Source organism: Chaetura pelagica, unplaced genomic scaffold, assembly GCF_000747805.2.
Source record: "Chaetura pelagica isolate M959 unplaced genomic scaffold, ChaPel_1.0 scaffold246, whole genome shotgun sequence".
NCBI classification, from domain to species: Eukaryota; Metazoa; Chordata; class Aves; order Apodiformes; family Apodidae; genus Chaetura; species Chaetura pelagica.
The window spans coordinates 3269672-3283014 of NW_009953647.1; the positions used below are offsets into that span (position 1 = coordinate 3269672).

Genomic DNA, 13343 nt, shown 5'->3' on the forward strand with positions numbered 1-13343 from the left:
CAAATAACTGTGAATAACTGTCATAAATGGATACTTCACTTTGAGTAAGAATTTAGGGGTTAATTACCAGGGAAATGCCCATATAGCCATACTAAATCTTGATCAGTAAAAGATTGTCATTGAGATGTTTTTCTCATTGTTTAATGATCATGGTTATTAAAAAATGTATGTACTCTGTTTAATCTAGCAGCAACACAGGAAAGTAAGACTCGAGACATGACAAGGCTTTAATCAAGTGACTTAAGACAGACAGTTTCATTGAAAATCAGAGGTCTTCTTCTATCTACTTCTAAATAGGAGTATAAGTTTCCTTTTTCTTTTTTTAAATATGTTGTACCCTCAGTAATCTACTGTAGGAGACATAAGAAAATTACCAGCCTGTACAGCTTGAAGGAAGCAGAGCTATAAACTGGCTAAGTTGTTTATGCATAGAGGGGAGACATGTTATACTCTGGATCACAGGCTAACCTGAGAAAGTATTTTTAGCAACACTTGGAAATCTCCTGTATGTCCTCTGTTGGAGTCATTGTGTGTTCCTGATTCATGCATATTTTAAAATTAAAATGGAGTATGAAAAATGTCATAACCTGAGAGACCATTTGGGTTACAACATCAGAACACACTGCTTGTAATATCTGCTTCAACATTTGATGACTATTGCCCTTTTTTCTTCTGGTTTGTATACCTGCACTTGATTTTGGCATTGTGTGTGTGTATATATATATATGTGTGTGTGTGTGTGTATATATGTGTGTATGTATATCTATATTAAAAACACCTTACTTCACTTTGTCTAGGGAAGAGAAAGGACAGCTGGAAGAGATGTAACTCATATTCAGTTCACAAGCTGGCCAGACCATGGAGTCCCTGAGGATCCACATCTCCTTCTCAAACTCCGACGCAGAGTTAAAGCTCTCAGCAACTTTTTTAGTGGCCCAATAGTGGTTCATTGCAGGTAAATATATATTGTTTTCTAAAAATGGTGTTAGTGTCAACTGAACAAGAAGTGAAGCTTTTCAGAAAAGGGAGCTGGCAAAGTTATTTGGCTGATCTCAAATTTTGTGACTTCATTACTTGAGGCAAAGATGCATAAAGAGGCCTGCTTTCTGAAGGATATTCAGGTTGCTAAAATCTGAGGATACAGGTACTTTTGGAAAGCAGCTAGATAAATGTAAGGCTACTCTGGCTATAAGCACCACTTTTGGTTAGCACTATTGGCCTTACTTTCATTGTAAGATATGTGAAATACAAACTCATTATTGTTTGTGTTACCAATTAATTTACAGCAAGAACTATTTTCAGTTGCTCCCCTCAGAGTGAGACTGGGAGTTGCCATTCCCTCACGATAACCAAATCCCTTTGTGCTTTGCAGTGCCGGTGTTGGGCGCACTGGGACATATATAGGGATTGATGCCATGCTGGAGGGGCTGGATGCAGAAGGCAGAGTGGATGTTTATGGCTATGTTGTGAAGCTGCGTCGGCAGCGGTGCCTCATGGTTCAAGTGGAGGTATCTCACTAAAACTCCTGTCACTTACTACTCTCCTTTGCTAGGGCAACCTCAGTATTTCTCAGAAGTGTGCTGCTCAGTTTTGGGTTCTGCTACAGGTCAGTTTGAGTTGTACATTGAAGATATAGCTCTGAAAATATCAAGAGAGAAAAACTTCCAGCATACTTTTTCAGTTTTAAAAGCTGCCACTTTTTAAGTTGGGGCTTTAAAAAAAAACCCAAGAGGAACATTTTAGATTTGATAATGCAGCTTTTTTTGGCATACAATTCACAAATTCAAAATCAAGCTTGCACAATCAAACTTAATATTTAAATTCTAAAACCTGTCTGTCTAGTTAGGATATTCATTAGAGCTGCATGTGCAACAAAAGTTATGGACTGATGCAATGCATGCTTTAAAATTATTTAAGCATTTTGCAGATCTTTTAAATCTCAGTTGCATATTTATTGAATGACACTACATTTATTTGCAAGAGAGTTTTCATTCAACAGACTAAGTGTGCTCCAAAATGTCTATCAATGTTAATGTGTAATATTCTTAAATCACACAGTGGGAGTAATAATTTCGTAGTTTCATAGAATCTGTTGAGTTGGAAACGACCCATCAGGATCATTGAGTCCAACTCCTATCTCTGTGTAGGGCACCCCTAGAATCACACTATGTGCCTGAGAGCATCATCCAAACACTTCTTGAACTCAGGCAGGCTTGGTGCTGTGACCACTTCCCTGGGGAGCTTGTTCCAGTGTTCAACCACCCTCTGGGAGAAAAACCTTTTCCTGATATCTAACCTAAACCTGCCCTGATTCAGCTTCCTGCCATTTCCCCAAGTCCTGTCACTGGTCACAGGAGTGAAGAGTTCAGGACCTGCCCCATCTCTTCCCCTTGTGAGGAAGCCACAGACTGCAGTGAGGTCACCCCTCAGCCTCCTCTTCTCCAAGCTGACTAATCGAAGTGACCTCAGCTGTTCCTCATATGACATCACATCCAGCCCCTTCACCATCCTTGTGGCTCTCCTGTGGACACTCTCCAATAGCTTGATGTCCTTTTTATATTGTGGTGCCCAAAACTGCATGCAGTGCTCAAGGTGAGGCTGCACCAGTGCAGAGCAGAGTGGGACAATCACCTCCCTCAAACATCTGGCAACGCTCTGCTTGATGCACCCCAGGACACCGTTGGCCCTCCTGGCTGCCTGGGCACACTGCTGACTCATCTTCAGTTTGCCATCAACCAGGAAATCAAGACCCCCAGGTCCTTCTCTGTCATGCTTCGCTCCAGCCACTCATTCCTTTATTTGTACTTCCCATCAGGGTTGCCCTGTCCCAGGTGAAGAATCCGGCACTTACCCTTGTTAAACTTCATGTGGTTGTGACTGCCCATCTCTCTAACCTGTCAAGGTCTCTCTGCAAGGCCTGCCTGCCCTCAGGGGAGTTGGCAGCTCCTCCCAGCTTTGCATCATCAGCAAACTTACTTAGAATTCCTTCCTGTAATGTTTTTTAAAAGTGATTTGTTTTTATTTGTTTTTATTTTTTTACTCTTCCATAACTTCATTTTTAAATGCTTCTCATGGGAAACACCAGTCACAGTACATCCTTATCCATCAAGCCCTAGTGGAATACAATCAGTATGGAGAAACAGAGGTCAGTCTCTCAGAACTGCATTCCTATCTTAACAATCTGAAAAGAAAAGATCCTCTGAGTGATCCTTCTCTGCTGGAGGCAGAGTTTCAGGTAAATAAGCTTTGCATTCTAGTGCCCTTATCTCCCACTTACATTAGAAAGTGCCTTGACCAATAGTGCTGAGACAGGGATAGGATGCATAATATTCTGTGCTATTTTATTTCTCTGGCACAGAAAGCTTCTTTACCTTAAAGAAAAAGCTGCAAAGTAATGAAATTGTATTCCTGCTTGTAATGTTAATGGTTTTAACAAATATGAGGAGCACAGAATGATTACTTGTGTGTATGTGCATGATTTCCTGTGACATTTTACATGGTATAGCAGGCATTTTAAAGCTATAGTCCAGATGTGACCGAAGTTTAAAGAATTAAAGTAAGAAGTGATGTACTAGGAGATGAAAGCTGTGCGTGGGTGTCCAGGGAAGACAATGAACCCAGGAACTGTTTAAATTAAGCATGATACCAAGCATCCTCTTTCTTTAGAGATTACCTTCCTATAAGGGATGGCGGACACAGAACACTGGGAATCGTGAGGAAAATAAAAGCAAAAATAGGAATGCCAGTATAATTCCATGTAAGTATTTTCCATGAACTTTCCCTGTAATCTTCTGTAGGAAAACCTAAATTCTGAAAAAAAAGTAATTTACCTTACTGAAATGTATCTGATTGATTTTCTCAACACTGTAAAATTTGACACTTTTCATAGTGTTGTAGAAGAGATGAATTTTTAAAAATGTGAATTACTGGGAACGTTTCTTTCAAATGAGTGGACATTGTTTTGCAGTCTGTTTTAAAAGGACTGGCCTTTTTCTATCTATTTCCCCCCCTGCCCATGCAGGGACAGCCCCCCTCTAAAGCTGTACCTGAGCAGCAGTGTGGTGTGACAGTGACACTTTGTCTCGTGCAGATGACTTCAACCGAGTGCCCATCAGACAGGAAGATGAATGCAGTAAGGAGGGTGAACATGATTCAGAGGATTCCTCAGATGAGGACAGTGACCTTGAAGACTCAAGCAGATACATCAATGCTTCCTTCATAACAGTATGTGTTTCGAGAATCCACTATAAGTATTTCACAAGCTTTCAGCTAAAACTATGTTCCAGCTTGAGCTCTAATTCTCTTACTGGCTTCACAAATAGAATAAGATTTACCTGAGTAAGGGAGAAAGATCTGACAGTCAGTTGGCAAATCTGCTACAGATTTAATCTTCAAAATGTTCTACAATTTTCTGCAGTAATAAGATGAATCTTTTTCCTTTACATGGTCTTAGACTGTACAATCTCAAATAGTGAGAGCAAATATAGAAATACTTTTTTTTTAATGTATGAGTGTTATGTTTAAAACTGCTGGATTGGAAACTGGCCTCCCAAGAACCTGGTAATGCTTCTATTAGTGGGAATCTTCCCACAAGTTGATCCATATTAATATTTTCCCTCTTAGTGAAATCTGTGTATAGGTACTCACATATACAAAACCATACTAGTGAAGATTGGGGCCATCAGTTTTTTGATAATTTATATGCCTCCAAAAGAAAGAGAGCAGTTATTAGTCACTCAAGAAGTAACTGGTTTTAATGGAATTACTAGCTAAATTTGATTTTTATGAATCCTTTAAAATGTTCTACTCTTAGGATATTTATTCAGAGTAAATGTACTTTCCCTTTGGGTAGCTCCATGTGAACTGACTGGTGCACCAGCTTTGTGTGGTATAAACTCAGTTTCTTAGTAGTCAAATTAGACAGCTATGTAACATTAAATATTTTAGCCCTTAAAACTTACGTTTTGCAGAAAATGGCTGGGTAAGGCCTCACCCACTGCAGCATGAGTGTACCTTGTTGTCAATCTGGAAGTGATGTTGCTGTTAGGACGATTGAGTTTAATGTCATTTGGCTCGTAGAATTCCTGTAAGACCATTACCTACTGTGGCAAGCATATTTTTCCTATAAACAAAAGAGTTAATTTGTTTATTTCACTGGGTATTCTTTAAGTGTCAGTGAGTTCTGTTGCTTCATGATCACATTTCAAAGGAATATAAGAGAAAAATATTAAACATTTCTCTTTCAGGGTTACTGGGGTCCAAAAGCTATGATTGCTACACAGGCACCACTGCAGGAGACTGTCTCTGACTTCTGGCAAATGGTTTTCCAAAGAAAAGTCAAAGTCATTGTTATGTTGACAGAGCTGAAAGAAGGAGATCAGGTGAGGGCACTGGCTTCACACTGACATAATAATGGTCTTCTATATAAAAAGAAAACCCTGCACCACACTCTCTCATTCCCTTCCTTCAGTTAAGTGTGTTTCATAGGATGAGGAATTTGGATTTCCAATATTTCTATTATTTACCTTCATAATTTACTTTCTGATTACTTTTTGAGGGGAAGAATGTATGATGATACATTTGAAAATACAATCCTACTACTTTGAAGTCAATGCATTCTGTAAAGGCATGTGGAAGATAAAATAAATGGAAGTTTGAATGGTAAGCACTGACTTGTACTGTTAACCATTTTAGGAGCTCTGTGCACAGTACTGGGGAGAAGAAAGACAAACATATGATGGCATAGAAGTTCAAATGACAGATGTCAACTCTTGTCCTAGCTATACCACACGAGCATTTGATGTTACACATCTGAAGGTAAAAGTTTCTTTGCAAATTCCAAAAGGAAGTTTAAATTTGTTTTCTTCTTATAAACTTAGCCTAAAGAAAGTGAAGGGGCAGTTCCTGGTCTAAACAATGTCTACTGGTCTAAACAATGAAAAAATTTTTCTCTTCCAGACCAGCAGCCGATCACCATAAAAGCTGCAAATTAGCTCAGATTTTCCAGGTAGTGTGATTTTTGAGATGGTGGTAGTGGAGTCACAGAAGGTCAGCTGCCTTCTGTACTTTGAGCAAAGCTCGAATGTCTGCCCTGCTCACATCCATGAGGTAGAACTCACATCACCATGCAGTTCCTCAGGAATATTTCTTTTCTTTTATAAATCAGCTGCAGTAGATGTACTATGAGAACCTTTATTTTGACCTGAATATTGACTATGTCTCTGCTGCTGTTTTTCAGACAAAAGAAACACAGAAAGTGTATCAGTACCAGTATCACAAGTGGAGTGGCTTCGACATTCCGGAAAACCCTAAAGATTTAGTTAGCATGATTCTCAACCTTAAGCAGAAAATCCCAGCCAGACCAGTCACTGAGGACAACAGGAGTGCCCGCAGTGTCCCGCTCATCATCCACTGCCGGTGAGCCTCAGTTCAGCATATACCTTAACCTAGCTCTGAGTTCTGGATATACATGGCAACCACAATTTTGGGATGCCTGCCTTTTCCCATGAGCCTTTCCATGTGTCTGGAGGCTCTGCTCTCTGTAGAAGATTCCTTGAATTGCTCAAGCTTGCCCTTTTTAATTGCAGTGCTGAGAAGTGAGCACACTTCTATTTGGCAAGTGTGGCCTTGGAGTAGGTGGTCAGACCTAGCTGCTCTTGCCTGGTCAGAGTGCTCTTGTAGGATTTACTAATGAGGAGCCAGTAGAGCTTTCAGATTTGTCGCACACTCCAGTACATATGACCACTTTCTTAGGACCACTTCAAGGAAAAGCCTTGTGTACCATCTAAAACAGAAGATAATCCTGCTAAATATTTGTGGGACTGTAGGTCTGAAAATTTGATTCCTTTCTTACCCCTTCAGTGTTCCCATGAGATCCAGGTAGCCTCTAGATAAACTGTGTCTTGTGTGTTTCCTACAGATATTCATAATAATAATAATTTCAATCCACTAAAATATTTTTCTTTAAGTGTAATTATGTGACCTTTGAAATTAATCTAACATTTAGTCATAGGACTTGCTGATTTTACATTGTAAATGTACATTATCTTCTAGTGATGGATCACAGCAGACCGGTGTATTTTGTGCTTTAATGACCCTCTTGGAAAGTGCAGAAACAGAAGAAGTAATAGATGTTTTCCAAGTAGTAAAAGCTCTTCGTCGCTCCAGGCTGGGAGTGGTCTCCACCTTTGTAAGTAAAACTTATTAATTACTAGAAAAAATTATGTGTTTACTTATCATGGCCATTAATATCCTCATAACCTTACACAGCATTTCTGCATAGGGAGCATTAATTCTAATCAGGACATTCACAGTCACTCACCAGTGATTGGCTATTATGATAAGAATGAAGGAGTCAGTGAGATGTCCAGAGCTGCAGTTCTATAACAGCTTTGTTGAAGGGTGCCTATTAAAAAATTATAGATTTCATAAATGTATGTTTCTGCAGTTGCTTCAAGGGTGTGCATGCACAATGAATATTCCTTAACTTCTGCAGAGTTCTGAGGCTAACAGCCTGGTTTGTTTAAATCACTCCAGAGGAACTGTGTCTCTCTGGCATACACTGTGCATCTACTAACAAACCAGGCCTAGGTAACATCGATATGGGACAGGTGATTAGAGGACTTTCCTAGACTCCTTGCATTATGTATCATTTACAATGTAGGTACTGTAAAAAACGTATTTTTGGTACTTTGTGAACCAAGAAGGTGCTGAATGTGGAACATTGATACAGGCAGTTACAGAGGCATTACATGCACACAAAATCAGAATAAATTGCAGAAGCAACACTCTGTACGTCAACAACCCTGAAGGTGCTGCATATGCAGTCTTGCATGTTCACCTACATGTTGCATTTCTAAAATGTAAGAAGACAGAAAAAGAACGAGTTTATTATTGGGCTCTGAGCATTTCATTCATACTAACTTCTTCTCTTTAAGGAACATTACCAATTTCTGTATGACACGATTGCCAGTACCTACCCTGCACAGAATGGACAAATAAAGAAGAACAGCCAGCAGGAAGATAAAGTTGAATTTTGCAGCGAAGTAGAAAAAACAGATCAGGAAACTGATTTGATCACTATTGATCTTAGCCCATCAACGCCAGAGGAAAAAGTTATTTCTGAAGCTTGTGATGATTCTAAGTCTACAGATGGCACTAAGGGAACAGAAAGCTCTACAAATGGCCCCACAACTCCCATTGTAACTTAGAGGCTATCCTAAGACAAAACAAAACAAAGTTGTTGTTTTTTTCATCTGCAAAATAATCTTAAAGAAAATAAGAAGTATACAATTTCTTCCTCTTCCTATGTTTTTTTTTGGAAAACATTTACTGTTATATCAGTTTTTCAAAGGTACAAAATTAAAGGAATACTTGAAACTTGTAGAGGTTGACAAAGAACTGTGAAAGGTAAACTTTTTTGTAGATTTGCATTTAAAATTCTTCAGGAAACTTTTCACTATTTTTATACTTTTAAAAATATGTACAATGTAATGCTCTGCTGAGCAGTGAGAAGGAAATTTTTTGATGTCTGTAAGAAAGAGAAAAGCAACTCAGAACAAGATTAGTTCATTGCAAAAACAGGTCTGTCTTCAAAACTATCAGGAAGTCAATTAACCTCATTGATAAGTATATATTCTAGCATTTCAGAAACGTTGACCAAGCACTGCTTTAATGATTGTCTGTGGAACTTGTGGGACACTTTCAAACAGTTTTAAGACCTTATCAGTTACATCATGTGGCAATTCCAAGGAAATCAGACTTACGGAGAACCTGGAAGTCCTCCCATATGGGTATGGATATAATTTTTTGCAGTTTTCTGTCTTGCCTCAAGGTGTCCTTGTTGCCCCACATATAATAATCTGAGATACCAATGCTAGACTCATAGAGTTGGGAGTTTGGCATTTGAATCATTGCAACGATTCTAATAGAGAACACGTTCTGTTTACTTTTAGAGCTTAAAATACCGCATGCTTGCACATATTTTTATTTTTTTTTAGGCTTACTGTTATTTAAAGGAACTGCTCCCATGAACACATCTGACCTGTTTTCAGAATTGGAAAATACCTAGGTGCTTTTCCTCCAAACCTTATAGATGTTAATTGGTACAACTATTTTTTTAATTTTTTTTTTTTTATTATGAGGTTTTGTATGTTACAGTTCTGATATTGGTATTCTTTCTTGCTGCATTTTTGCCTGCTGTTTTTAGAACAAATAAAAAAGATAATTAAGAGTTGACAAGGTGGGAATTATTTTGTCCTATTGGACTCTACAAACTGATAATTTTCTAAATGCACAAAATCTTGTGCTATCCCATACATAGATAAAATGCACAAAATTCTGTAGGAAAACACCATTTAATTCTTATAATACTATGTGTGAAGCCAGGTAAGTGTCATGATCCTCTCATTACAGAGAATGGAAACTTCATTTTTGTTTTTCTTCAAGTCATTAGAGAAACAGTCAGTCAATAGATTGAGTGCTCCTGGTTTATCACTGCATATTCCTAATCTCTCTTTACGAAGTATAATTGAACACACTTAGCCAGGTAAACAACAGGCATGGGCATAGTTGGTTAAAATGATAATTTAATTTTGCTGTTACTTTAGATAAAATATTTTATTCACAGTTATCAGCTCAGACAAGTGCTTCCTGGCATTCTTGCTTGAGTAAGTGGCAGGAAACAGTCATAGAGGTAGTGGGATTCTCCTTTCACTGTCAGCTGAAATGCCTTTTTTAGCTGAAGTTGTGGTAGGTAACTAACAAAGCTGAGGGAGAAAAAGCTCATGAGACTAAATGTGAAAATAATCTAGAAGAATTGTAGGCCCAGAGCTTGTTGGCTATTTTTAGAGAAATGTGTCAAACTGCTAAATTTAGCACACCTTTGAAAATTGAAAGGATGAAGTGCTTTGGATACAGAGTGACTAACTAATGCTCGCTTCATGACAGACAGCAATTAATTTATTTTTCTTCTAAGATTTGGCCACTGTAAAGCCCCTCTAGCTCATTCAGGTAATAAAATAAAAAGGTAAGTGCAGCTACCTATTATAAGAATGTGGAGAGAGACTAGTCACACTTTTAGGAATGACTAAAAATGTTTCCAAATTCCAAAATTAGGCACAAATTTTCATATTGTGTAAATTTAAGGGTGCTCATACACTTCAATTCCTTGAAAAATGGTGTTGCATGTTTTTAAGCTCCTGCAGCACTTGGGCTGTAAAAATTCTGGAGGGTTTTCTTTTGCTGAAATTGTTTTCTAGAATATTTTCAATGTTTTTTGGCTGCATACATTAGAGAAAACAATGCATTCTAGGTTTACACTTGATTTGTGAATGTATTTTGAAAGAAAAGTCCTGAACTACGTTCAGTTTTTGCCTCATGCATGTCTTCGTTATTAGCCTAATAGAGAAACGGGCTTACATTAACAGTGCCCTCACCTGCCTAGTGTAAACCACTTTTGGAGTAAAAAGTTCCTTATAGTTGCACAGGGATAGACTGAGGTTTTAGCTTTTAATTATTTTAAAATTAAATAACACGCCAAACAATTAAATCTTATTAAATCCCAGTGTGACAATTAAGGTAGCCAGTCTTAACACACAGCTTAATTATTTTTTTTTTCCTCTAGGAACTCTCCATGTATGTATATACCAGGGACAGGGTTTTTTTGCCTTCTCTATTGTCAGCTGAATTTCAAAAATCCACGAGGTGGTGACACAGAGCTTGTAGAAGAAGGTAATTACCCTGAATGCTCCACAGTCACTTGGTTTATTCTCTTGCAGATTTAATTTTATGTCTCCCAGGAACACAGTGAAGCACAGTACCAGGTGAGGCATGAAGCCCAGGCTAATAAACTCTGCGAGGAAAATGCCCTGGCTTTGTTAGGGCAAGGCCAACATTGTAGCAGGCTGGAGACTTGGCATAGGTTGAAAGCTAATATACAAACAGGCAAAGTAAGATACAAAATGTTTACTTTCTCAGGCTGAGCTGCCTGAAGTCCCGCTTACCGCTGCCTGAAGCTAAGTTAGCTGTTGCTCAAAAGTGTTTTTAATGAAGTCCAGGTTAAAAAATAACTGAGATCAGGTGGAAGAGAGGACTTAGAGCAACAATTGAGGCCAATCAAGGGCTTTAGTGACCAGAGGGACTGAATTTCTCCCACAATTTGGTCGTTAGAAGCTGATACAAGAGTGGGTGTGGAAAAGTGACAGTGCTGTGTTAGCAGCGTCCAGCGTGTGAAGATGAGGGGGAGGAGGCATCTTGAAGTCTCCACAATATTCTGCATGGTCAGGTAATTGCAGTGGGGAATGAACTGTGTGTTTGCTCCTGTTTAGATTTTTAAATGTTTCTTGTGCTCTGTATCGAACAAGAGCGTTCTATTAACATCTTTTCCAGAGACTGTACATTATGAGCATCAGCCACGTCATGATTCTTGCATTCATATAAATGTTATACAGCACAAAAAGCATCCTGCACACGGAGCTGTGGCGATCAGGAATGCTGCTGGAGGTGACAAAGGCCCGTTGCTTTCCCGCAGCCCCGCTCCCAGTGCTGCGCGGGGCTCCCGCGGGATGCGGCGGTGCCGGCTCCTTTTCCAGCCGGTACGTGCAGCCCGTGCCCGTGACCTCGGCCTCTCCACGCCCGATGGGCTCCCGCTGGGGATGGGAGCACCTTCCTCGCCGTGCTCCCTCGCCGTCCTCCGAGCTGATCTGCTGGGAAGAGGCTGGTGGCCACACGCAGGAGCCCCAGGGGCGGGACAAGCCCGGAGAGTCCCCGCCTGGCCCTGCCCCGCCTCTCGCTGCTGCCCTCGGGACGTGGCCTGGGCCGGGGAAGCCGGCAGTTCTGCTGCCAAACAGAAAACCTGAGGTAAATCTTCTGTCAGAGGCTCAAGCAGAGCTGGATAGCGAGCCTGTGACACAGGGGGCTGTTGAAGCTGGGAGCTGTGAAGTAAAGTACTGACATTTGTTTGTGTGCGATGGCAAAGTAAGAGAGACTAGTGGCTCAAGACAGGTGTCTCATTAAGCTAGAAATTATGTCCTTTGTTTAACATTCCTCAGAAAAAGTGTCTGGTAGCAAAGCCTATCTCTTTGACAAGGCATCTTGCTTTTGTAAAGGACCAATTTTTTGACACTGTACATTCTCCAGATTGCCTCTACAACAGTATCAGAAATTCCCCGAGGGCTCTGCACAGCTGTACCACAGCTGGTTTTCCATACCTAAAGCAACTGTTTGCCAAGAACCAGCGTGCTGTGTTTTTGACTAGAGAAAACCAAAGTAGAAGAAAAGGAAAGTTTCAGTTACAGAGTACAGCACATTTCTATATGCATCGGTTCTGCTTCAGAAAAAATGCAAGTCTTCTGAAGAAAAACAAAATCCAATAATTTTAAAGGTACAGCAATGTAGAAATAAAGTTTTAAGCAGAAGTATTATAAGTTAATCTTTCTTTTCAATGCAAATGAAGGGAAGATAATGGCTACAAAAGTGTTAATCAAGTTTCTACTAAAAAGATCTTCTTTTTAGGGACAAAAAAATTAATTGGTGAGAAAGGATTCTTAATGCAACTTATTGTAAAATATTTATCTTATTGTTTTAACCTTAGCGAAAAGCAGGATTTTATTTAATAGTTATGTCCTCAGACTCAGGATTGTCATCATCAGCAATGGATAATGTTACTGAATTTTTGAAATTAACATAATAAACATTTTTTGGAGGAATTGGCATATAACTATTTACAGCTGGGTTGTCTCTAGAATCACACAGCTGCACACCACTGTGGCTGGCAATACTAATGTAGTCAAAAGTGCAACTGTCTGACATACAGAGGAAAAAATAAAAAGGGAGTTTACTTTGGACCAGTTTTAGCACTCCATATAAATTTTTGGTTTTGGAGATGAAACCTCAGGATAGCCTGACCTTGCCTGGCGGTTAGCTGGGACACAGAGCTCTCACAGATCAATAGTCCATAGAGGCCTTGGGGTGGATGTGGAGTATTTTCAGAGCTTACCCGCCAGGCTGTGCTGAAACTCTTCAAATGCCCTTTGCTTTGTTCGGTGCTTACTCCATTTCAGTTCTGTGGAGCCATCTGAGGTAATGAAGATGACATTTGTTTATACAACACTGCAGAGATTGTGTCTATCCAAGACCAAGCATTAGTTCAGAGTGAAGGAGTGTGTGTGTGCCTGCGTGCATGTGTGCCCATGTGGGACTCGCAGCCCTGAGTGTGAGATTATGTTCCCAGCCAGAAATCAATGAGTTGTTGACTTGGCAGCTGCTTGGTTTAAGAAAAGAAAAATAGGAGAAACAGGAATGATGTGGCGGGTCTGTGCTATTTTTTTGTGGGGGCAATGCAG

At 39.6% G+C, this 13343-nt stretch overlaps 1 protein-coding gene across 1 annotated transcript in view; it reads left to right on the forward strand.

Moving 5' to 3' along the window:
* The window catches only part of PTPRC (protein tyrosine phosphatase, receptor type, C), a 78425-nt gene extending 70215 nt beyond the window's left edge, over nucleotides 1–8210 (forward strand). The window contains exons 21-30 of the mRNA XM_009999940.1: nucleotides 798–955; nucleotides 1373–1508; nucleotides 3086–3235; nucleotides 3667–3757; nucleotides 4091–4224; nucleotides 5247–5381; nucleotides 5695–5817; nucleotides 6239–6417; nucleotides 7054–7189; nucleotides 7938–8210. Of these exons, the coding sequence (XP_009998242.1) occupies nucleotides 798–955; nucleotides 1373–1508; nucleotides 3086–3235; nucleotides 3667–3757; nucleotides 4091–4224; nucleotides 5247–5381; nucleotides 5695–5817; nucleotides 6239–6417; nucleotides 7054–7189; nucleotides 7938–8210 (1515 nt within the window). The remainder of the gene's footprint in view (nucleotides 1–797; nucleotides 956–1372; nucleotides 1509–3085; nucleotides 3236–3666; nucleotides 3758–4090; nucleotides 4225–5246; nucleotides 5382–5694; nucleotides 5818–6238; nucleotides 6418–7053; nucleotides 7190–7937) is intronic.
* Nucleotides 8211–13343: the final 5133 nt, after the last annotated feature.